Source organism: Nelumbo nucifera, chromosome 1, assembly GCF_055504915.1.
Source record: "Nelumbo nucifera cultivar China Antique chromosome 1, China Antique-T2T, whole genome shotgun sequence".
Taxonomy (NCBI): domain Eukaryota; kingdom Viridiplantae; phylum Streptophyta; class Magnoliopsida; order Proteales; family Nelumbonaceae; genus Nelumbo; species Nelumbo nucifera.
In genome coordinates this window covers 124,529,542-124,556,907 of record NC_142649.1, presented here as the reverse complement: position 1 = coordinate 124,556,907, position 27,366 = coordinate 124,529,542, and the positions used below count along the sequence as shown (strand labels likewise).

At 38.1% G+C, this 27,366-nt stretch overlaps 1 protein-coding gene across 1 annotated transcript; it reads left to right on the top strand.

Moving 5' to 3' along the window:
- The first annotated feature begins 979 nt into the window (after window positions 1-979).
- Window positions 980-26,594, top strand: LOC104609731 (putative complex I intermediate-associated protein 30). Its single transcript, XM_010276105.3, has 7 exons — window positions 980-1,166; window positions 3,487-3,600; window positions 16,203-16,253; window positions 18,802-18,893; window positions 24,863-24,943; window positions 25,087-25,185; window positions 26,128-26,594. The coding sequence occupies exons 1-7, from the start codon at window positions 1,115-1,117 to the stop codon at window positions 26,314-26,316; spliced, it is 678 nt and encodes a 225-aa protein (XP_010274407.1). The 5' UTR covers window positions 980-1,114; the 3' UTR covers window positions 26,317-26,594.
- The last annotated feature ends 772 nt before the right edge of the window (window positions 26,595-27,366 follow it).

Sequence of the window (27,366 nt, the reverse complement as noted above, 5' to 3'; positions counted from 1 at the left end):
TAAATCTATACACCCTCACCTTTAGCTTCAGCCATTAAGGCCCTGTTTGACATCAATTCTGGAAAATTCTGATTCTTAGAAAAGAATGTTGTGTGGCCAATTCTCACTAAAATACAAAGTAATAAGCTTTTCAGTACCGGTCGGGATTAGGTCCTTGCTTGAGTCTAAAAACCTACTTTGAGAAGGTTTTTGAATAACTACTTGTTTTCTTTAGTACTTTTCATCAATGTTGTGGAGCTTAATCTAAACATATGGGGAATGTTTAGTATGGCTTCCATTTATTTGAAAATGTTTGTACTTGATTTATATTCAAAACTGAGAAAAAGTAATTGATAAATGTTTTCTTAGTAGTATTTGATAGTTAGGTGCCACATATGCCGAACAGTAAATAAATACTTTAGTGTTGGGAGAAATAGTAACATGAAGTTTTCCTCAACAGTTAACTCACACATAAACCGAGACAAACATTTAATAAATAAACAGTCTTACTAAATAGCGTTTTGGGACAAACACCTAGATGACGATGAACTGATACCATTTTTCAAATAAACATAAGCCATACCAAACACCATCATGCTGATAAGGGGATTATTTTTCCAGGAACAAGGAGAGAGAGGGGTTAAAAGTGGAATAGAAAATAAAAGCCAATAAAGCACAGTTCTACCCGGCCCAAAGTCAAAAGTCCCCCAATCTAGATGGGCTTAGGTGACCTCAGAGCTTAGAATAAGTAGCCCAGCCCAGCCCAGCCTGGTTACACCGCTTCTTGTGCCTTTAGTTTACACCATCAGATAGCATGACCAAGGCAAGTACATGATCAGACATCAGAGGAAGACGAGACGATTGGAATCACCCTTGGCCCTTGCTTCGCGGCCCATCACGACCTTTTATTGGGCCTAAGAATCAGAATTCAACCTAGCGCGACAGCTCGAACCCATGCTCGTCAGCCCACACATTGACATTTGGATTGAAATCTATGTTCATTGGATCGAAGGAACTGTGAGAAAACAAGATTCAAGTGCAATTGTGCAAACACAGATACAGTCAATCCATTCTTGTCCGTAATTTACAGACTTCTAATATTTTGAGCGGAATTGGAACATTAAAGCGCCGAAGGATGTCGAGGTTTCGAGCACTCTGGCAAGCTTCTGTTAATGCTACCAAGAAAGGTACTTCTAATATCTCTTTCTACTTTCTTGTAGGTTTCTCCTGCGGATCATTTTGCTGATTTTCTGAACTGGGTACTCTACTACGTTTCGATTCGCTTTTATTAAAAAAGGTTCTCTTTATCTCTCCCCTCCCCCCCTCCGACCTTCATTTTTGCATAAAAAATGTAGTAACTTTTTATCGGTGTTCACATAGTTGTGAAACCATTTGACCTCACAACTTTAATTTCGTCATGAGTAGATTGTTTTCTGAAGTGGTGATAACTGGAATTTATTTATTTATCTACATACATCAGGGTGATGACTTTCTCTTTACCATGGCATCCTAAATTTTATTTGTATAATTGTTGAAGTAATATATTTTCAGCTCATTTTTCTCATGATTAGCTTCCTCGTGAGCTGGCTATTAATTACTAGTCAGAGACGAATTTGATAGCATTACAAGTTCATCTTGACAGTCATATATTTATTCTGCAGCACTGGATTGGGCTGTGGGGCATTCCGATGGTTTTTACCTGTGTCAATATAAGTACAAAAGTAAAGAGAGACGAACGTTTGTGTGGATTGGTGATACCACTTCATGGGTGTCTCAAAACAGCCGATACTTGAATTCACAAAGCTGTTACTTGGACCTCAAATCAGCCGAAAATTGTAGTTTCGAGTCTGCAACCTACTTATGGCCCCAGTTTTTCACATCAAAACATGCTTAAATGCTTGGGTTTTAGTACTGCCACCAAGTTCAATCAGTTATCTGTCTAACAAGATCAATATGATTCAATTTGGAAGTGATTTCATAAGAGTTAGGCCTAACAAAAGCATATGGATTTTTGGCCAAAATCATTATTCACGTAGCCATCATAAGTATCTAAGTTGCTCGATTAGTTTCTCATTTCATTTTCAAATCCTTGCACCATTATTTGTGAGCATTAAGTTACTAGCTTACTTTAGAGAGCAATATATCATAGCCAAAGGAAGCAGTCGAAACTCTAGCTCAACCAGCCTTCTTTATAAAGAGTCTTTAAAATCTATGTAATTCACATGATCGGATCTACTGTTGACCTGAAGAAGTTTCTGTAAGGCTTCTCTTTTCTGTATGATATGAAATCATACTCAAATTTTGAAGCTTTGACAGTGAAGGTTCACTATTCCTCATTCTAACATTGGCAAAACTATAATTCTTGCTAAAAAAGGAGAGGCAAAACATGTTGTCCTGATCCAAAATACTCCTCAAATGACATTCGTTATCATTATAAGATTAACCTTGAAAGGGGTATTAGCTTGTAATAATCAAAGTAAGGAGGGTAAGATTCATAAATCCCTACTTTAACTGTATCTTGATATGAAAAATCCCCATCATGGTGAAACATCTAGGAAAGAATGCTAGTTTTCAATTGTTGTAATTGTATGGCATCTCACAGAAGGCGAATGAAATAAAATTCCAAAGCAACCAATCCCAAAATTCTTTCAAAACCACCGGTAAACACTTTACAAACTTAGTGTTTATTAATATGGTCCTGAATTGAGCCAGAAACCCTTAAATATGTGGACAGAGTTGAATCTTCAAATTTCAGAAATGATGAGCAAGAGATGTGTTGTTCAGTTCCAACAATATATCCTTTTATAATATTTTGGTGCATAGCAAATTTTGACTCTTCACTTTTATCATTACATAATGAATGAAACACTGAGCATAAACCTGTAACTCTTCATCTAACTATATGTAAATAATTTAATCATCATCGTCTAAGCCTTATCTCAACTATATGGGGTTGGTTACATGAATCCTGTTTTGCAATTCAATTCTGTTTAAATGAGCACAGACAATTTAGAATCCTTGACCAGTAAGAGTTCAGCAAAAGTTTTAAATGCTAGCTACCAACCTGATACAACCCTCCTTTATCTGGGCTTGGAACCAGCAGCATAAGACAAGCTCACACTGGCAGAGTTATGTAAAATACAATATTGAACCCAAAAGACGAGCACTGTAGACTTAAAGTGGGTTTACATCCCATTACCATCAGCATTCACTACTCTATGTTAATTAGCAAATAGTTTCTCTTTGTTGTTTTTCCTTGTTCATTTGTCTTTATGAGAAAATACTCGTATAGTTGGGATAAGGATTGGATGGTGATGATTATTTGTCTTTATGGGAAAATGAATTACCATTGAACCGTTGAACAATATAAACTTAAATTCTCTGGATGACACCTTTTCTTTTGTCTGAATAGTTGAGGCAGGGGAATAGAATCAAATTCTTCCTGCATTCAAATTTATCAATGCTATATGATTATGATGGATTTTCTTTTAATTTGTCAAATCATAGCTCTCACATGGAATGTTGAAGATCTAGTACCCCCAAGCGAAAAGTATATTTTTAATTTCAATTCCAAGGAGGAACTGAAGAGATGGCATTTGTACTCAGATTCTGAATATGGAGGTTTGCATTTTTCCACTAACTCTCTTTAAGTACTTCAGAATATGTTAATTATATGCAACTGACCTGCCTGTAATTTAGTATATATAAGAAAGCTTTATAAATACTGCATTGACATGTTATGTGAGGTTGATCTGTGTCAAAGGCATCTCAGTGGATACTAGTCTGAAATGAAAGTTTATATATCTACATAATGTTGCATGGGTACTTCTAAAAGCATCCCATGGCTGTAATGGACACTTTGTTTTTTTTTTTTTTTCTAGTTTGAATTTCATGTACAGCACTTTGTCCATGCCATGCCTTTGCTGTGTCTGCATAACATATTGTGCAGGCTTTCAAGCGCTACCCCTTCATATATAAAAAGTTAAGTTGGTAGTATGACAACTTTTCAAACTTTTTTGGAAGAACTTCAACAGTTTTTACAATTCCTTTTAGTTTTGTAGAGTTGTAGAGCAATGATATGTTTATTTATGTTGCTGTTAGCATGCTAGTAGTGTTAGTAAGTTAGTTATTTCAGTTATTTTTCAGCTGCTGTTTATTTATGTTAACAATAGGGGCAATATTGTAAGTTTACTATGTTATAAACTATTAATATAAATATATGAGTGGGGCGGCAATGTGTTATTGACCCACACTCTTTTCTGAATTCTCCTCTCTTTGATCTCTCTCTCTCTCTTCTATTCTCTGAAATTTTCTAATTGAATTCTCATCTAGAGTAGGACTGATTACAGTCTCTACAAGACAAGTTGGTATTAGAGCCAACCTAGGGTTTCTCATGTGAGTCTAATCAGGCCGACTGCATGAGAACTTCCTAGGGTTGGAAGTTTTAGCAAGATTGGTTCATCGGCTGGTTCTTGGAGATTGCTGGTAGAGTAAACAAATTTTCAGTTTGGTTCAGAAAAATTATCTTGTTTCAAAAATCAACAAAAATATGCTTTCAGAAAACACATTTTCACTTCTATAAGGGACTCACACGTGCACACACACACACAAACACATCCAAAATGTACTATACAATATACATCTTCATGCAAGTGCTAGTTTTAATTTTCTATGGATCATACTAACCTACATAAATGGATTTGGGTCCAAAGCTGTGTTGCATGGACTCTCCAAATGAATGAAGCATTTATCTAAGGCACACGTCTGATTCTGTCACTTAATGGATTCTTGAGGGTCACTTCTATGTAATATTGTCCTTTGTTTCATTTCTTATTTGACATAGATGAACAGCTAACACATGCAATGAGTATTATTTTTCCCATAAAATGTTATTAAGTAACAAGTCGACTTTCAACTTACTAATAAAAAGTAACTGTAGAGAGACTGGGCTGAATGGGCCCTAGTATCTATTCTTTTATTTTTTGTAGTGTGTTATTTATTTGCTTGTTAATGGGCCTGTTACTTATTTTTATAAGCTTACTTTAAGTTTTTGCTTAGCTGGCCGCCCACTTAAGGGCATACTTGTAATTGACTTAATGAAAGAAGATTAACAAAAGGATTAGAGAGGGGAGTGAGGAGATTATCGAACCCTTCTTCTTCTTCCTCTTCTTTTCTCCATCTTCTTCCTTTGTACTGCTGTCTTCTACTTTTCTCTCTAATTTCAATCAAGTTTATATCAGTTTTAGAGGACTGATTTACTTCTGTAACAAAGATTGACTTCTAAAACTTTTCAATATGTATAAAATGCCATAATTAAAAAATGGACTGTTTTAATAGTTTATACTTGCTATCAGTGCAGTGATGAAGGAGAAAAGAAGAGAGGAAGAAAGAGGAGAGAGAGCAGAAGAGAGGAGAAAGATTTGAGAGTCAAAAGCATGCTGGTGGCACTAGCTATTTGTTATATATACTAGGGCGGCAGCAACTAAAAAAATAAAAAGGTAAAAGTACAATAGTACCCCTCCAGTACTATATTTAGGAAAATAACAACTTTCAACACTCCCCCTCAAGTTGGGACATAGATGTCAATCATGCCCAACTTGTCACATAAATCATGATGTCGTGAGTGGTGTAGCCCTTTTGTAAAGATGTCTGCAAATTTATCCTTAGAGCTGACATAAGGAGTGCACACTTCCCCTGTGACAACCTTCTCTCTAATAAAGTGTTTGTCGACTTTGATGTGTTTAGTTCTATCATGTAGCACTGGATTAGCAACAATGTTTATGGCTGTTTTGTTATCACAGAATAGGGTCATAGGTCAGCCACTCCATGAGCCATTGCCCGATTTTAAGCTTCAGCACTAGATCTAGCTACCACATTCTACTTTTTGCTTCTCCAGGTAACTAGATTTCCTCCTATGAAGGTATAGTAGCCACTAGTTGACTTTCTGTCATTCAGGGATCCTGCCCAATCTGCATCAGTGTACACTTCAACTTTCAAATGTCCATGCTTTTGAAACAACAAGCCAGCACCTGGGAACTTCTTAAGATATCTGAGAACTCTTTCTGCTGCTTCAAGGTGAGTGGTCTTGGGAGCATGCATGAACTGGTTAAGAACACCGATTGCATAAGCAATGTTAGGGTGGGTCCTAGAAAGATATAACAATCTTCCTATAAGTCTCTGAAATTATTTCACATCCTTGATAGGTTCACCTTGACAGTCACCTAATTTATGGTTAGGATCAATAGGGGAATCAACTGGCTTCACTCCCAATTTTCTTGTATCTTGGAGTAAATCTAGGACATACTTCCTTTGGGAAATGAAGATACCCTTTTGTGAGTGGGCAACTTCAATTCCAAGGAAGTATCTTAGGGGACCTAGATCCTTTACTTCAAACTGTGTAGCAAGAAAAATCTTCAACTTTTGATTTCATCCTTCCAATCGCCAGTGATAAATATATCATCAACATATACTATCATAGCAGCAATTTTTCCTTCCCCTCTTTTCACAAATAATGTGTGATCAGATTGACATTGCTTGTATCGTTTCTTCTGAACCGCTGTATGGAACCTGCTGAACCAGGCTCTTGGTGATTGTTTCAGCCCATATAATGATTTCTTCAACCTGCACACTTTCTGTTCATTACCTTGAACCCCAAAACCAGGGGATTGTACCATGTAAACTTCCTCTTCAAGGTAATCATTCAGGAATGCATTCTTGATATCAAGCTGATGTAGATCCCAGTCAAGATTAGCAACAATGGAGAAAAGGACTCTAATGGAGTTCATCTTGGCAACGGGTGCAAAAGTATCTGCATAATCAACTCCATACACTTGTGTAAACCCTTTTGCCACTAAACAAGCTTTATACCGCTCCATCGTGCCATCAACCCTATATTTGACTGTGAACACCCGTTTACATCCAATTGGATCATTTCCCTTAGGAAGATCTACTAGTTCCCCTGTGCCATTTTTATGTAAAGCATTAACTTTCCTTCATAGCATTTGTCCATTCAGGTACTGAAAGAGCTTCTGCCACATTCTTAGGGATAGGAACACTGTCAATGTAAGTGAGAAAGGCCCGAAAAGAGGGTGAAATGTTTTCATAGGAAAGAAAGTGTGAAATGGGGTGTTTAGTGGTGCAAGATCTAATACCTTTCCTGTGAGCAATAGGAAGGTCAAGGTCATTAGCATCAGAGGTATCAATAGCAATAGGGTCAAGGACATCGATAGGAACCAAGATACCTGAGTGAGTATGATCTGCCCCTGGAGAGTTTGATGACATTGGAGGTACAACTTCTAGGTTTTCCACAGCTCTTGAACTTGGTTGGCCTTTATGACAACGATAGAAGACACGAAAAGGAGGAGGGTCAAGAATAGGAGGGAGCTGAACCAGTTTCTCCTCATTCCTACACTCCCCCTAAGGAGAGACAGGGAAAAAAAGCTCATTCTCAAAGAAAGAGACGTCCATGGGAGCATAAAACTTATGAGAAACAAGATCAAAACAACGGTATCCCTTCTGAGTGAAAGAATACCCTAGGAAGATGCAAGGAATAGTACGAGGGTCTAATTTTCCATGAGTGGGTGACAGATTTTGGACAAAACAACGACAACCAAAACACACGAGGAGGAATGGAAAGAAGGGGAGCCTTAGGAAAAAGAAGCTGATGTGGGGCTTTGCACTCTAACCAACGAGAGGGCATACAGTTGATGAGATATGTAGCACAAAGGACAGTCTCAAGCCAAAATCATTTTGGGACATTCATATGGATTAGTAAACCCCGGGCCACTTCAAGGAGGTGTCGGTTCTTTCTTTTGGCAACACCATTTTGTTGTGGTGTTCGGGCTAGGGGTGGACACGAACCGAGCTTTTCACGAGCTATTCGAGTTCGGCTCGTGAAAAGCTCGGCTTGGCTCGACCCAGACCGAGCTTCGAGCCGAATACAAGCCTCATATATGGCTCATCTGTCAATTGAGCCGAGTACGAACATTTTAAAGTTCGGCTCGTTAGGCTTGCGAGCGTAACGAACCTCTATATATGTATATCAACATATATATTTATATTATACATATTCTATATATAAGTATATATACCCTTTTAGAAAATTTTATTGGTAGGGACACAATTATACCATGGTCCCTACACATAGTATACTTCTTCGAGACTTGAGAGGGAGATAAATATTTCATCTTCTTCGATCAAAAAAACCTAAGCAGCTAAACCCTTTTTTATCTTCCTTGACTTTTAGACTTTCGTTCTCCTCTGCAGACTGCAGCTCTGCTCTCATAGGCCACAACTCTCACCGGTCGGCGATTGGCGGTTGACGGTCTCGCTCTCACCCTCTCAGCTCTCACCTAGTTATCGAAAGTGGGAGGACTGAGGAGCCTTTCGGTCTCAGGTTCTCAGCTCTCAACTCTCAGAGTTAGAGTTTCGACACCTCTGGTTCTAGATCTCTCTCACTCTCTGCTACAATTACAAAATACACAAAAAGCTATAGAAAAACAGGTTTTTGTTCTCCTCTTAGTGCTTTCACAACCGATGTCCAACAACAAAAGTTTGCACCTTCCTTTCTTTGCTTCTTGAAACAGTTATCATCACCGACAAGAGCACTGGCAGCGACAAGTCCAAAGGATACGGCTATGTGAGTTCTTCTTCTTCTTCTTCTTCTTCTTCTGATTTGGGTTTCTTCTCTATAGATAGGAGTTGGGGCTTCAAAGTTCGAGCGGCTTGAGCTCGAATCTATTTCTGATTTGGGGTTTTCTGTACAAATAGGCGTTGGGACTTCGAAGGTTCATTATCGAGCTCAAGCTGAATTGAGCTCGAACCTATGAATTTTGTAATCGAACCGAGCTCGAGCCTTGCATTTTCCTACCGAGCTGAGCTCGAATACTCAAATGTTTGGCTCGGCTCGTCTCGAATCCACCCCTAGTTCGGGCACAAGAGCTACGGTGAAGTGAACCACATGAAGCAAAAAATTTCGTGAGATCACTATGAAAATACTCTTGGCATTATTTGAATGAAAATTTTGGATTTTAGTTTGAAATTGGGTGAAGATCATCCACTGAAAATCTTGGATAATTTTTGGTACTTCATCCCTGGTCTGCATGGGATATACCCATGTATATCTAGAATAATCATCGATAATGGTAGTAAAATACTTGTAGCCACTCTCAAATGGTAAAGTAACAAGGCCCCACACATCAAAATAAACAATGTGAAAAGGAAATTCAGATTTATTATTTTTTGAAGGAAAATGAGTTCTACACCGCTTACTCAATTGGCATGTTTGACAAGAAAAATCTGAAATTGACATTGACTTAAACAATTCTGGAAACACCACTTTTAAAGACTCAAATGATAAATGACCAAGACGACAATGCCATAAATAGACTTGACTCTTACAGGATTGACTCTTAGACTCTGTGACTTGAAGACCAGCCTTATTCTCTAGCATGTAAAGTTCATCCACCATACATCCTCTACCAATCATCTTCCTCGAGGCCAGATCCTAGATCACATAGTAAGAAGGAAAAAAAGGTTACTGAGCAATTTAAGGAATTAGAAATACTACTAACAGAGAATAAATTAATGGGAAATTTCGGGACATGTAAAACATGAGAGAGGGTAAGGCCAAAAGGAAGAGAGATAGTTCCTTGACCAGCTATGGTAGTGTATGATCCATTAGCTAGTCTCACCTTGTCTCTTCCAGAAAGGAGGTGTTAGGTTTGAAAGTAAGAGGACGTACCAGTCGTGTTTAGATGCTCTAGAATCAATGATCCAGGGAGTGTCAAGGGTATGAGATGCAACATGGAAAGTTGTGGTAGAGTTACCTGATGTAGACGCAAATGAAGTTGAGGGAGGGGCATCCATCTGACGAATTGCTCTACCATAGAGTTCTAAATGGTCACAGAAGGAATTAATAATATTCTCCCTTAGGTCAAACCCAGAGATGTGAGTCAGTGTCACAGTAGTAATGGGGGGCTGATTTTCCTTAGAGGCCATGTTTGCCACAATGTTCTTTCTTGTACTTTGCTGTTCTGACTTTTTATTCAGATCTGAACCTTGCTTCTTATTCAAATCTTGAGCCCATTTTGGCTTCCCATGAAGATCCCAGCATGTATCTCGCGTGTGTCGGGGTTTCTGACAATGAGTACACCATAGTTTGTCTTTGTCATCTGCCCCCCTTTTAGAATCCCCTCTCTTAAAGGTATTCCCACCACTTGTAATCACACTTCCTTTTGCTGCCAACCCAACTGCATTCACTCCAAAACTGTTCATCAAGTTCCTTCTACTTTCTTCTGATTGTACAAGAGCATAAACTTCCTGGACGGAGGGAAGATCCTTGCTACCTAGGATCTGAACTCTGATGGATTCATATGCTAGATTCAAGCCATGTAGAAAAGCTGCTGAGATACAAGTTTCTTGTTTAATTTTGCATCTTCATCACACTTCCAGTCCACACTCTGATAATGATCTAACTCCTTCCAGATAGAGGTCAAGTCTGAGTGGTACACAGAAAGACACCTCTCCCCTTGTTTACAAGTGGACGATTCTACCTATAACTGATAAATCTTTGCATAGTGACGCAGCTTAGAATAGGTTGATTTTTCCTGTTCCCATATTTCATTTGCCGTTTCAGCCCACATAAAGTTTCTTCTTATTTGAGGTCACATAGACACTAAAAGCCAGGACATGACCATGCTGTTCCATCAGTCATATTCAGCACTCCCAGAATTGGGTTCTTTGATTCTCCCATTTATATAACCTATCTTTCCCCTTGCAGTAATGTACAACTTAATCCCTCTTGACCATTCCAAATAATTTAAGCCATCGAGAGGAATAATAGCCATGAGAAAAGATAGGTCCACACTCCCACTCATTCAATTCTGCATTGAGGAAACACCGGGCGTTGCAGAATCTTCACTGCTCATGGTAACAGATTCAAAAAGCTCTTAAGAGGGGGGCAAAACCTTAACAAAAGGCTAACACCAAGGAAGAAAAGGGAGCCCCCTTTTTCTTTGGAAAACACAGGTGCTGTTACAGCACTACAGCAGTAACAGGCCCCCTTTTGATAAACACCAGTGCAGTTACAGGGCTGACAGATCAATTCCGGATCTACGCATCACACATGGATGCTGTTACAGCAAGTACAGGTCACCATGACCTTACGGTTCAGCATAAAAGCTGCTATCGCAGCACATAAAAGTCTTTATCGACCTACAGAATTTTTCCAGGGGTCAGTCGACCCCACAAAAAAGGAAATACATAGGTGCTGGTCAGCTCACATTCAATCAGTAGACCTAATACAGGTTCTTCCCTGGCGCACGGCCAGAAAAAAAAGAGGGAAGAATAGAGATTACTTCAGGCGTGAGAACTGTAGATGATGGTGATCTTCAATCACTCGAACTGTAGATGGTGGCGGCAAATCTGGAAGTCTGGGCGATCTCTCCTTTTGAGAGTCATAAGAGAGGAGAAAGATTTGAGAGTCAAAAGCATGCTGGCGGTGCCGGTTATTTGTTATATACTAGGGTGAGAGCAACTAAAAAAATAAAAAGGTAAAAGTACAATAGTACCCCTGTGGTACTATACTTAGGAAAATAACAGCTTTCAACAATACTTTTCCATAGACATAATCTTGCCGAGTTAGATTCCTGGAGGTGTGTCAGATTCTCATTCTTGTGGCCATGTCCATGCAACACTGCTCCAAAGTATAAAAAATAACACCCATTCAATCAGAATCTCTATGTGAATATTATATGCTTTATAAGATATAATATCAAACCACTAGGGGAAAACATGTTTTTGAAACCAGAAATTCAAGAATGCATTTCTGGTTTCATACTTTCAGTTTTGAAAACAAGAAATCTCTACACAACAAAGAAGATGTTTTTGTCTTTTTTAATTTAAGAAGCAATGTTTTTTCAAACCAGGTGTGCGTACCCTTATTTTTGAAATCAGCAACAAGAAAAACAATTAATGTAGGAGAAAACCTCCCACAATTTTGTGTCTTTGTATGCCCAAATTCTCAAACAAGAATTGACCAAGCCACAGATTCTGAGGATCCAGCTCTTTACCAAGTACCAACTGCATGATTGCATCATCATATATCTTTTCTCTATATAATGCATGAATATGATCTGACCACACATTCTGAACTCTATTCCAGACTTCCCACAATAACATGTTATAGAAAATTTTCTTGTCAATAAAGTTATGTTTTTGTCTCCCCTGCCTCAACTGCCATCCTTCTATTTCATTCTAATTTTTCAATAAAATATGTATATGAATCTTTTCAGGTTTAAGGGGAGCAAATTTTAAATTTCGTTTTCACATCAATCTTAGTCTTGTTGACAATCATAACAGGATAAAGTGATTTTTCTAGAAATTTTTGCAAACTGCTGGAAATTTTGAATAGGATGAGTTGATTATGAAAATATCGGAACTGACAAAATTGCTTGTGAATTGGAACTGAATTATTCTGAAAATTCTGTCCAAGACTCCAAGTTCAAAACCTTGAGGTGGATAGAGTTGAAGGTTGATATATAAGCTTTTCTACTTTGAAATTAAGCCATACTGGCCATTTAGTTATTTATTAAAAGGTAATTATTAAACTTTATTAGATCATGAAAAAATGGAATATGTACAAGAAGATCAGTATCTGAAAGAATAGGCTGCAAACATCCACCTATCCCAATTAATTACTCACTTAAATTGAACCCAAACAACTGGTCCCTTTTCATCCCTTGTTTGTTCAATGCGTTGGTAAAACTGTTTTCTAATCTTTGAACCCAACAAAGTGGCATCTAATTCCTGTGCTAAATATCTTATCTTCCTCATGGTGTTTAGGTATTGTAAATTTTTTACTTTGGCAATATCAACTGGGCCAGCTGGAGCAGCCAGCCCACAACCACCTTTGAGACATCAGATAACCTTCCACCACTTCATTTTTAAAATCCAGTAATCTGCCTACTCTCAGACCTTGTAGCATTGCTAGCATTTCAGCTCATATAGAATCTCCATAGCCAACTGGGCCCAAATGAATTGCTAATATGGTGCCATGTTTATGCACGAAACACTCTACCTATACCTGAAGGTCCTCTAGATCTGTTTCAGATGCAACATCCCTCCCTTAGAGTTCAATTTTATATGTTCAACACTTAGTGGGTTGTAGTGTATTTGAATCACATTCCTTGCAATCGATAAAGAAACAACTCAATGTCACTTTCTAAAGATATCATCAATAGAGAACAGGGAAAATATATCCGAAGTCTTTTTTTATCAGCAAACATGTCCAAAGTCTCTGCAAATGCTAAGATGGATGAGTAGAAAAACTAGAAAGGATAGGACTAGGAGTGAAGTTATCCATAGGAACCTAGGAGTAGCTCTAATAGGTGATAAAATGAGAGAGAGAGTAGACTAAGATGGTTTGGACACCACCAACTGCACCATTTAGAACAAGTAGTTTGGTACTGAAGGGGCTAGAAGAGTTTGGGGTAGACCAAAAAGGACATGGATAGAAGTAGTAGGAAATTATTTAAGCATTAATATTTTAACAGTGGATATGGCATTAAATAGAATGGATTGACGAAACAGGAGTCTTGTAGCCGACTTCATATGGTTGGGATAAGGCATAGATGATGATGATGAAATATATCCAAACTCTTTACTCAATGCATAACTTTCATTGCATTACTTTCAATGATAGCTTCCTTGCTATGTGCCTTCTCATTGAAAATTCTTGTTTTTCTTTCTTCCCAAATTGTCCAAACAACTGCTGCTCTTGTTTACTGCCACAGGATCTTATCTCTCCTTCTAGGCAAGGTGAAAAATGCCAAATTGAACAAACTTACTATATCTATTGGAGGAGTTCATCTGCAACCAAATAGAGAGAAAAACCATTTCCACATAGGCACATACTTACAAACAAGAGATTAGCTGCAACTTGCATTATAAAGAAAGCACATATGTGGAGATAAAGACAAATTTGGTCTTTTTTGTATAGAGTTAATTTTCTCATGGAGCATCTCTCAACAAAATGCCCTAATTTTTAGGAGGCATCTGTCTGCTTCAAATTTTTTTAACTAGAAAAGGCTATTATAGGATAGGGATGGAAGCAAGAGCTTGAAAGAAATATGAACATGTGAAAGACTCTAAGGAGTTGGTTATATAAATTCAACAATCCTATTTAGACACATCCAGGAAAACTTCTTCTAAAGACATACTAGTCAATTATTTGTTTTCCATATGCCAAAGGTTTTTTTTTTTTTTGATAAATGATAAGAAGATGTATCAATAAGTAAGAAAAGGAGGGCGAGAACAGGGTTCTAAATATCGACATGGGCCGATACACCGGTAGGGTGTATCAGCCTGTGTCGGTACATTTTTTTTATGTTTTATGTATTTTTTTCTAAACCGGTTCAGAGGGGTCAGTTTAAGGCCCGGATACCCTCTAAACCGGTGGCTGACCCGATACAACCCCTGGAGGGGCGTATCAGTAAGCCATCGGCACGATACTTATCGGCCGATACAGGCCGATACGTATCGATACTTTGAACCTTGGGCGAGAAGCCCTCTGAGCATGTACAAGTGCATATTAGCACATACAAGCAGCCCTTGGAGAGGCGTGAGCTGCGATCTCTCCACTAAAGAAGAAAACAAAAGCAATAAGTTACAGTTGTACCCAATACAAAACTTCCCTAGCTGCCCCTTGCTCAGCTAGACAGTCCGCAATAGCAGTTGCTGATCTCCCCACCCATTGTATTCTTAGGTCCATGTTTCTTGTCAGCACCTTAAACTTTTTAATTTCATTCCCGAAGCACCAAACTATTGACTCTGGGTCCTGCAACCAGCTTATTACAACCTTTGAATCACCTTCAACTATTAGCCATTCCACCCCTAATTGAGCTGCAAACTGTACACCTTGCAGGGCAGCAAACAATTCTGCTCTAGTAGAGTCTCCCACTCCTGAAGGACCTGAGAAGATAAGTATCACATTCCCGACTTCATTCCTCAATACCCCACCTAACCCAAAAGGGCCTGGGTTTCCTAGACTGCTTCCGTCAAAATTCAACTTCAAGAAGACTGCAGGAGCTTGTTCTGACTTTAGTCTTGGAAGAGGAACAACTTGCCACTGCTGCCCAATTTCCTCCAAATGTCATTAAAGGAGAATTGGTGGAACAAGTCCAAAGATTCCAGCCAATGAATCACCCTAACCAAGACACAGTCCTTAATCTCTTGAAGGTTCGTTTCCTTCTCCAAAAACGTTCTAGCATTCCTTTCTTTCCAAATTGTCTATATCAATGCAGCTCTTGCACACCTCCACATGATTTTACCCCTTTTTTGCTGCCAAACAAAAGTAGAGGGATCAAAAAGCAATCTTAAATCTACTGGAAAGTTCCAACTGCTCCCAAACAAAGAGAGAAGTTAATCCCATAACTCTGCAGTAAAGGAAGAAGAACTTAGCAAATGATAACAGTCCTCATTCTGAGATTTGCAAAGGATGCACCAGTTGGGGGAAATACAGAGAAAAGGTCTTCTCTTTTGTAGATTGTCCAAGGTATTTACTTTCCCATAGTACACTTCCCAGCAAAATTCCAAAATCTTAGGGGGAACAGGTTTGCACCAAACTTCCTTAACAGGGAAGCCTTGCTGAGGGTTGGAACAGAAAAGGGAGTTGAAAAAAGAAGCACAAGAGAAGAATCCTTTTGATCGAGGTGTCCAAATTCTTTTGTCAGGTTCAGAGGGGTTCAAACAAACTTTCTCAAGAAGGCAGAGTAAACTGACTAAGCACCCAATCTCCTCATCCCTTAAGCCTCTTACAGAACCCAAAAACCCAAGTAGGAGCCCAAGGGGTTTCCAATGAGAAGCAAAATTTCGAAAAACTTTTTTGTACTGAAAAACAGAGAACAAGGAGGGGAAAAGGGTTTTCAAAGGGACATCTCCAACCTAAATGTCCTCCCAAAAGAGGACAGAGTTGCCATCACACACATCTTACCTGATATAACTGAGGATTTGAGGAAGAATATTGTGCATTGCATTCGGGGTTGCCGAAATTGCCCACCTTGATACACCAGCATCCGATCTATTCTCTGAGCATCCATGTATGCTTATGATCACCTCATATTACCATCTTGAGTTTACTGTATTCTTTCTGCTCATGTGTGTTTCTAGAGTTCTTTGGGTAAAGAATTCTTGATAATTTTGCCATTACCTTGGTTCTTTCTCAGGTTTGTCCTCTGCGTCATTGGAGATAAAAGATGCTGGCAGTGGATTAAGTGGTAAAGTTGACTACCCAACTCCATTATCATGCTATAATATTATTATACAGATTTCATAAATCACAAAGGAATATGTCATGCAACTTAGGCATCTGGTTCATTGTAAATAATGACTGCTTGACCTGGGAGATGGTGGATTAGCAGCAGCAAGAAGGAAGTCACTATTACCTATTTTATGTGAAATTGCAGATCTTTTAACTACATCATGGTCATGCTTGCCACTATCATATCATGTTACTACACTGTGAGCAGAAAACATCAAACACACCAAGTATAAAGAGCCAAAGAAAATAAAGTGGCCATGGTTTTTTTTTTTTTCTGTAATCAATGAAGATTACAGGAGTTGCAGTTTTACAGTACTTGCAAGTTTCCAGGAAATCCAAAATGCAATGTTGTTGCTATACGCATACACCGTAGACATGATTGTGGAACTTAATTTCATGAATGAAAGAAAACATTCTTGTTTAATATCAACATTTTTTTGGATTTGTAACTGAAATATTATTAATGACACAGAATAACAAACAAATTGTACCACTGTAAAGGCCACAACTCAATGTTGGTCCCAGCTATCTAGGGTGTTGAGAGGGGTGGACTGGATGTGGACCTGACCTTTGGCTTTTTTTTTTTTTGCACAAAGTCGCATCTCTATGACTTTAACCAACATGCTTACACTTGTCAGCCTAACATGTTACCATTATATATTCGACCCCTAAATTGTGCCAATCACCTTTTTAAAATTAGACAAGGGCTGGCGACATAACCACTTGATTCCAAACTTTTCTTACAATTTACATCTTCTCTCCCTGGGGGGTTACCTCTCAGTACAATTGACTTCTGTTTACCCCTATCTGTCCAATACATCAACTAATTTAGGCCCTGTTTGGTGGTACTTCGTACTTTATATCTTCAATAGTACCAAATTACAATGTACCTGTAATATTTCTACTTTTGTATTTTTACTTCAAAATTGTTTGGACGAAAATTTTTCAAAAACATGATTTTCAAAGTAAAAGTAAATAATGCCGTTTGGATACAACAAGATGTTGTAATGTGTGCATGCCATGTGGCATATGCATGTGCCCCCATGTGTTGTCATATGTGTCACTAGATACCTTCAAATGCCACATGGTACAAGCATGTCATTGATTACATACAAATGCAACGTGAACGGCATGCCTAGGCTCACAAGCAAGGTTTATTTTGTGGGGTGCACTTCACCTGAACCTAGGTGCACCTCACTTTGCCCATGCTATGTTATGATCAACTTACTTTGAATTTGAGGTTTGAATAGGTAATTTACTATATTGTAGGTTGCCATTATGATTTTTAAAGAGGTTGGCCATGTTAGACTTGAACCCACAAAACTCAACTTTCTTGTTAATACCACAAGCTCTAAGCAATTGAGCTAACAGGATTTATTTTTTTAGGAATTTTGATTTGCATATTGTTATATATTAATTTTTCTTTTAACTTGTTTTTATAGGTCTGATTTCATTTATTTCTGGCATACATCTCACCTTTCATATTGTTTCTCATTCTCTAAGAACCGCTTGCGCTTTAGTTGTGTTTCTTGCTTTTAACATGCTGGTTATAATGTGTTTTTTCACAATTTATGATGTATCCCCCTATTAGAAATTATTTTTCTTTCAACAGCATAATTGTTATAATCTTATCAAATAAATGGAAAACATGTGGCTTATAACAAGGAATACAAACAATTTCTAGGACAAGTAAAACCACGTGAAACTCATTGGAAACAACATCAACTAGAGTTCTCAAGCATGTTAGTAGGATTTTATTTCTTTGTGAACAAGATGGATTACTTGCCATTGAAAAAAAAAACTATAAAAGAAATTTAACCCTCAATACATGACAAAAGATCTTCATAGCTTAGAAGTCATGAGGGTAAATAAAAACAGGTTAAGATTGTCAAAGCCCCACTGATGAAATAGAAGCATAAGCTGATAGGGAAGGCCAAGGAATTCATCCTTGTTTTTTTTTATGTATTTAAATCATTAAATATCAGTCTTTACATCAGCACAATCAAATGGAATTATGGAAGATCAGTACATGATACACATGTAAAAATGTGAATTATATAAGTAAAAATGTAAAATGCTCAGAAATTAAGGTTTTATTAAGCTGTTATATAATTGCTACAATGGTGAGTTTTTCCTCTTCCATAGGTATATATTAGTTATTGTTAGGGATATATATGGGTGAATGCCAAAGTTGCTTACTTTAGTTCTGTTTTCAATATCAAGAAAACCACATCAAAACCTGTCTTATGATCATTTTTTTTTCTGTTAACAACAAAATAGAGGTGTATAGTATAGTAAGTACTGATGCGTTGTTGTTGATTTCTATGATTGAGAAACAATTCATCTATGCCCCCATTCATCCTACCATGATACTATGCTAAAGCTAATAGTTATATATGGACTAGTAGTCAAATCTCTACCAATATGTGTAGTTATACTGGAAACTGTTGGAAGGTCATCCTCTTGTTAACTTACTCTCCACACTGTTATAACATTTTTGAAAGGTGTCTTCTCTGGCAACCTTTCTTTGGATGTAACTGAGGGTTCCAAGTGGAGAATGAATCGCAGTGGTTTTTGTGGAATGCGGTCCAAGAAGGTCAGTTGTATTTCCATTATCCTCATGGATACATTAATCAAGAATCAAGGTTGAACATGAAAAGTTTTACATCTCATGATATTTGAGATTTTGTTCTTTGGGATAATATTCATTGAATTAATGTTTGTATTTGCCTTAGGTTGTGTGGTTTCTCCATAACACAGACATAAGATTCTGGTTTTATTTGCTCAATACAGCATTTCAATAAGCTTTTGGTATTATTGCATTTTGTTTGGAAAACATTTGTTTGTGCTTTTGTTTGGAAATTCTTGCATTTGTCTCATTCCATACAATCCAAAATTATAATCACCCTTCCGACAACCAAGGAAAAGAGGCAGGGTAATATGTAGAGAATAACAAGAACAGCCATCCTTTGGTCAATTTGGGAGGAGAGAAACAATAGGATCTTCCTTGGGCAAGAAAAATCCAAGGAAGCACTTGCTGAGGTTATCACCATCAAGGTTATGCATTAATGAAAGTTATTGTTTCCTATAAAAAAAAAAATCTCTTTTAGTATTATTGAGGGAGATCAGCTCAGAGGAGAAAAAGTGTGTAATTTTCATGGGTAAAGTCCAAAATCTCCCCAAAAGTGGAAGCAATTCCATAACACCATTGTGTAAGGATAGTGTTGGAAAACGTAGGGTTACTGGTTCAGATATGAAAATAGAATTGTATATATTCCTAGGATTGTGGAAGGATTGATTTAGAAAGTTTTTTCTTTCTATTTCTTTCTTTCTATTTTTGTACTTTCTATTTTCTCTTCTTTCTATTTTTTCTTCTTTCTATTTTCTTTTCTTTCTATTTTTCTTTCTTTCTATTTATTGCAGCAACTTACTATATAAATATGCCCATTGGCAATAGAATGAAACATATCAGTATTCTACCATTCCAAAACATGGTATCAGAGCTCTAGGTTTGTCAACCTTGAGATTTTTTCGGCCTTCATTGCCAGTTTTTTGTGTTTTCTCTTCTGGCCTTCAGTGTTGATCTGTAACCAAAAGTGTTCCTTTATTCTCCTTTCCTGCTGGCCTTATTTTTCCTCCATTAACAATGTCCGACATGACTGCAACAAGTGCTCCCGTCCAAACCAATGAAGGAGCAACAAATTCTCATCCTCACACTGGTGATTTGCAGAATATTCAGGCAACATATAGACCGAATGGCCAGAATTACTTGAAGTGGTCACAACTAGTGCGTACCTATTTGAAGGGAAAAGGAAAAATTAGTCACCTCCTTGGAACAGGACCAAGGTTGGGCGAGCCAAATTTTGATGCTTGGGACGAAGAGGACTCCATGATTATGTCATGGTTGTGGAGTTCAATGACACCCGAGATCAGTGATACTTGTATGTTTCTTCCCTCTGCAAAGGCTATTTGGGATGCTGTCCGACAAACCTATTCCAAAGCCCATGACGCTGCTTGTGTCTATGAGGTCAAAGTGAAGACTGTGGCGGCCAAACAAGGGAGCAGGAGTGTTACAGAGTATGCAAATCTACTGCAAAATTTATGGCATGAGCTTGATCATTATCGGGTTCTTGAGACAAAGTGCACAGATGATGCTGTGATCTTGAAGAATTTTATTGAAAGAGATAGGTTTTTTGGTCGGACTGAATGCTGAATTTGGTCAGGTCCGAATACAAATTCTTGGCAAAGAAGAAGTGCCTCCATTGAATGAAGTCATAGCCCTTGTCAGAGCTGAGGAAAGCCGTCGTGGAATCATGCTTGAGCCTAATGACCCCGAAGGCTCAGCCATGGTGGCAAGGGGAGGAAGTTACAGTGGTTCAAAGGGTGAGAACAATCACAACTTGGCTCGTGACACAACCACCCGTGACTCTAACGATAACCTCTGGTGCACCTATTGCAAGAAGCCCAGACACACGAAAGATCGGTGCTGGAAACTTCATGGGAAACCTCCCACATCCAACAAGGAATGGGGAAATCGAGGAGTTTCAAAAGGAGTTCAACAGGCCCATAATGTCTCCACAACCCCGCAGTAAGAACACTCAAGTCAGGGACCATTTAATGATGAAGAAATTGAAAGGCTAAGGTGCTTCCTAAAATCCTTGAAACTGGGAAGTGGTTCTACCTCTCTTGCTCTCTCAGGTGAGTCTTTATCTCTAGGATTACATGCCTCGGCTAGTGTTTTTCCATGGATTCTTGATTCTGGATCTACTGACCACATGACACCCTCTTCACTACATTTTCTCACCTATACACCCTGTCCTAGTAATAGAAAAATTTCTGTTGCTGATGGTTCTTTCATCATAGTGGCAGGGATTGGGAATATTCAAATTACTCCATCCCTATTACTTAAAAATGTGCTTCATGTTCCTAAGTTATCCACTAGCCTTATCTCTATACATAAACTCACCCAAGATGTGAACTGCAATGTTGTGTTCTTCCCTTCTTACTATGTATTTCAGGACCAGGTTTCGGGGAAGAAGATTGGACTTGCTAAGGAAAGAGATGGGCTCTACTACCTTGAAGCAACCAGCAAATCATCTCACACTGTTATGCATGTCACACACGAGTCATTCTTATCTACCTCCAATAAAGATTTAATTTGGCGTCATCATTTCCGTTTTGGTCATCCTTCATTTCCTATTTTAAAAACAATGCTTCCTTCCTTGTTTAAAGGAATTGATGTTGAAACCTTTCATTGTGATGTTTGTGAACTTGCTAAGCACAAAAGGGTTTCTTTCCCAATCAACAATAAAAGATCTTCAACTCCTTTTTATTTGATTCATTCGGATATATGGGGCCCTTCTCAAATTCCCAACATTATTGGTTCCAGATGGTTCGTCACCTTTATTGATGATTGCACTAGGGTCACATGGATTTTTCTTCTTAAGTCTAAATCTGATGTGGGTACGATTCTTCCCAACTTTCATAACATGGTCCAAACTCAGTTTGGTGTGAGAATTAAAAGGTTTCGATCTGATAATGCTACAGATTATTTTAATCAGAATTTGTCCCCATTTTTTCAGAAAGAAGGCATTGTGCATGAATCCTCCTGTGTTAACACTCCCTAACAGAATGGGGTAGCTGAGAGAAAAAATGGCCATCTTTTGCAAACCACCCGAGCCTTTCTCTTTCAAAATCAGGTGCCAAAACAATATTGGGGGGAAGCTGTCCTTACTGCTTCCTACACCATAAATAGACTACCATCTAAAGTTATTGACAACCGAAGCCCAATACAAGTCATTTCTCAATTTTACCCTGATATTCGAGCCTCAAATAATCTCACACCAAGAATTTTTTGCTGCACTGCCTTTGTTCATGTCCATAATAAGGGAAAATTAGACCCACGAGCAATCGGGTGTCTTCTTGGGATATTCCCCAACTCAGAAAGGTTATAAATGTTATCATCCAGCCACCAGAAAATTCTACACCTCCATCAATGTCACATTTGAGGAAGGAAAATCTTTTTTCACTCAACCTTATCTTCAGGGGGAGCCCTCATTAATGGAAGATAAGGCCTCGGATCTACTCTCCCTAGATGTATTACCCTCCTCACAGACATTCAATCGTCAAGAATCACATCCCTCTGAGTCACATTCCTCCGAGCCCCACATTCCCGAGTCTCAACAAGAGTCAAACAACCCGACCATTGAACCAAATTCGGACACTGTTAACCTCACGAATGATGTGCATGATAATGTGAGATATATGCAGGTTTACTCTAGGAGGAAAAATCCAGATCCTCAACCTGTGCAAGTCCAACATTCAACTCCTAATCCTAGAACTGAGGGATGCTTAGAACCTGAACCTACACCTTCACAGTCTGAGTATGAATATGACCTACCTATTGCACTAAGAAAAGGAACCAGAGAATGTACCAAACGCCCATTGTACCCTTTAGCCAAATATGTATCATTCCAAAGATTCTCTAAATCCCATAAAAGTTTTCTAGCCAGCCTTAACACCATTCCAATTCCTAATACTCTAGCCAAGGCACTTTCTAATAAGGAGTGGAGAAAAGCCATGAGAGTGGAAATGGAGGCATTAGAAAAAAACAACACATAGGAAGTTGTGGATTTACCAAGAAACAAGAAGACGGTAGGTTGTAAATGGGTGTTCACAATTAAGTACAAATCTGATGGGTCATTAGAAAGGTACAAAGCACGCCTGGTAGCCAAGGGATATACACAGACTTATGGGGTAGATTATCAGGAGACTTTTGCCCCAATAGCTAAAATGAATACAGTAAGGGTGTTACTGTCGTTGGCTGCTAACTATAATTGGGATTTGCAACAGTTTGATGTAAAAAATGCGTTTCTCCATGGTGATCTAGAAGAGGAGATATACATTGACATTCCACCGGGTTTTGGAGAAGGCATTAAAGGGGACAAAGTTTGTCGGTTGAAGAAAGCACTATACGGTCTCAAACAATCTCCGAGAGCATGGTTTGGAAGGTTTACGAAGGTAATGCTGAGTACAGGTTACAAGCAAAGTCAAGGTGACCACACATTGTTTATCAAACACACAGCCTCAGGGAGAGTTACTGCACTATTAGTCTATGTGGATGATATAATCGTTATTGGGAATGATAAAAAGGAGAAGGAAGCATTGAAAAACTGCCTTGCCAGAGAATTTGAGATAAAAGACTTGGGGAGACTAAAGTATTTTCTCGGAATTGAAGTTGCACATTCTAAACAAGTCATCTTTATCTCTCAACAAAAGTATGTTGTTGATCTTTTGAGAGAAACAGGAAATATGGCATGTAAACTAGCTTCCACGCCTATAGATCCCAATCATAAACTTGGAGAAGCCAACGAGAATGCAAGTGTAGACAAGGAGATGTTCCAAAGACTAGTTGGAAAACTCATTTATCTTGCACATACATGACCGGATATTGCATATGCTGTAAGTGTAATAAGTCAGTTTATGCATAATCCTAAAGAAGTTCATCTGCAGGCTGCTCATCGAATTCTGCACTATTTGAAAGCCAATCCAGGAAAAGGAATTTTATTCAGAAGAAATGGAGGACCGACTCTTGAAGCATATACAGATGCCGATTATGCAGGATCTCCAGTAGATAGACGGTCCACTTCTGGTTACTGTACCTTCTTAGGAGGAAACTTAGTCACTTGGAGTAAGAAGCAAAATGTAGTGGCTCGGTCAAGTGCAGAGGCAGAATTCAGGGCTATGGCACAAGGAGTGTGTGAATTACTCTGGTTGAAGATAATTTTAGAAGACCTAAAGATTCCACGAGAAGAGCCTATGAAACTATATTGTGACAACAAGTCAGCCATCAATATTGCTCACAATCCTATTCAACATGACAGGACGAAGCACATCGAAATTGACCGACACTTTATAAAAGAGAAACTGGACAGAAAGTTGATTTGCACTCCCTATGTGTCTACAAAAGGACAACTGGCCGATGTACTTACTAAAGGGCTCAATAGTACAGACTTTCGGAGAATAATAGCCAAGCTGGGAAGGGAGGATCTCTATTCACCAGCTTGAGGGGGAGTGTTGGAAAACGTAGGGTTACTAGTTCAGATCTGAAAATAGAATTGTATATATTCTTAGGATTGTGGAAGGATTGATTTAGAAAGTTTTTTTCTTTCTTTCTATTTTTGTACTTTCTATTTTCTCTTCTTTCTATTTTCTTTTCTTTCTATTTATTGCAACAGCTTACTGTATAAATATGCCCATTGGCAATAGAATGAAACATATCAGTATTCTACCATTCCAAAAAGGAATAGGCAGTTGACATACTCTCCATTGAACCAATAGGTGACACACACATGAGGGGAAATGCACCAAGCTTATCTCTGTTGGACCATCTGACTAAAGGCACCTTTTGGCTATGATAGTTGTAGTAGTGCTTTTGTTTCTTACAGCAAACTCAACTTGGTTGTAGAGCAGAAATCAATTAATTTCTCCATTCCTTTCCTATATCATTGCTACAGTGCTAGTATAGCCATGCAGTATTCCTTACATATTAATGTTTACTTGCAGTTTGATGGCTTTATTGATTTGGATGCATATGATACAATAGCATTGAGGCTTAAAGGAGATGGAAGATGCTACATATCTACAGTGAGTTTCTCTTTCCCCGCAAGAACAATTTATTTATTTTTTTAACAGATACCATCTGATGCAGCTTGTCTTACAATCTTCCCTAGCTGTTGGATGTATGAGCTGTTAAAGAATCTCTGGTAACCCTTTTCCTTTGAGTGCAGATATACACAGAAAATTGGGTAAATTCACCTGGACAAGAAGAAGACAATTCATGGCAAGCTTTTGTTTATGTGCCCAAAGACAATTGGTATATTGTGAAGGCAAGTTGCTTGCCCCTTGCATGATTCTCATGTGCTGAAATTGTTGGATGGCCAAAAAGAATATTTACATTTCTTCGCCTTGATAAATTTGATGCTAGTTGGCAAGATTGGATATCAAAGATGGATATGGTCTTTTTTCTCTTCCTTTTTTTTTAATTAGGGGGAATAACCTTGTGTTAATCCCATTGTTTACCATAGTCTTAGAGGGAAAATATTAGGTTATTTCATTCTTTGAGATCATAAAATATTTAGAGCTAATAGCTTCTCTTAAAAGAAATGACAAACAGAAGTGTTACCATTCTTTCAGCTGTGGCTTTCATCGTTTTTTGGATGATATGGTACTCATTCCTATCTCAAGCTATACTGTTTAACATTGGCTAATTGATGTGCATGGCAGTCTACAGGAATGTAGGACAAACTGTTCTATCGGGCTAAAGGCCTGTACATGTCAAAGCGAACATGGTTTCATGACCTATCAACTATTTTCCGACTGTTCTTGATGATTATCTAACAAAGAACAGAGAAACTTGACAGCATGTTTGGATGCCACCTGGAATGAAATGATCTCACTGTTATTTTCCTTTGCAGTTAAGAGCACAGGCTCACCATAATGGAGATGTTTCCTGCTTCTAATAATAATAGAAATGACTATTTTGGGAAATCATCAAATCTTTTTTTGGCAACTACAATGACTCCATGGTGTTGTGTGGTTTTAATCCTATTAAAAGCTGAAAAAAGTAATGATTTCATTATGTGTAACACTTGAGCATGCTTTTAGTAATTTGATTTCTATGCATCAAAGGTTTCCTAAATTGTTTGAAAATTATGTAAAACATTGTGAGATTCTTTAAGTTTTGCTACATTTTTATGTTTTATGCTTTGCACTGTTGCTCATGTTCTTTCTTTAGGATGGTGTTGGAAATTAACTCGTGAGGTTTTCAGATTCCACTTGATCGATACTTACCAACATGGAGAGGGAATGTCATAGATGCAAAGCTGGAAATGAATCCTTCACGTGTTGTTAGTATGTCTCTCTCTGTCAATGCAGAAGGCGGTGTTCCTGGTGCTAAATCTGGACCAGGCGATTTCAAAGTGGAACTTGACTGGATCAAAGCCTTTAGAACACAATAAGCTACATATGGAACTGTTTTATTGAAGCAAAGTCTCTAAATTTCCATGTGAAATTTTCTCCTTGAACATATAAAGCAAAGATGCAGATTGTATGCATTACAGCTAACAACTTGTTTGCTTTTGACCAAGCAAGATAGCAATGTCTTAGGTATTCCAACATTTTCTGCGTTGGGAATTTTAAATATCTGACATTGTGTCAATGGGAGTTTGCCAATTGTTGAGAATCTCTGTAGATATATTCACATGGAATAAGACAATTCATAACAAATTCCTGAGGCTAACATCATGCTTGCTTAAAAGTCAGGTCCAATACTCATTTGCAGTCTTAACTTCGCTGCTCAAGCCTGAGCTGTGCCTCATGGCTGGTGCTATAGCTTGAGCTTACTCACTTTCTGCAAAGTGGACATTGTTTCCCTTCTCAACCACATGGAGGGGGATGGTGCTGCTAATTTCAGATTATCAGCGGTGGGTGACCTTCCGGCATCCACCGTGTTTCAGCACTTGAGAGTTTTTCTGCCTCAAGACAGGCCATGGAGTTGTCTTTTGACAACGGAATATCAAAGATTCACAAGGTAGGTGTTAGTGGCCATAACACCTGTTAGCCTTTATGCTTTGTCCTCCCGACACTAGAGATAAAGAGTAGCACACAGCAAAGATAGCTCCAACGTTTTTATACATGTTATGTCTAAATTTATCATTTTATAAGGGGTATTTAAGATATCTGGAGAAAGGAAAGCAAGAGACGTTGCAGGTTTATTGTCTCAACCAAGCATTGAAAAAACAATGCATATATTAGGGATATGTAATCTTTAGTTTTTTTAAGTTATTTATTTATTATGACTGAAACATACCAAAATTTCAACAAAATATCAAAGTTCCATAAAAAATTCCAAACCAAAATCAAAGGATTTTGATTCTGAAAGGAAAACCATTATTGTGTAAAATTTGGTGGAATTTCAGCGAAATTTAAAACATTGTATAAACTCAGACTTTTGTCAGATAATCTGGATATATTTTTGAAAGGCCAGATGATTTGAATTTCAGTGAATC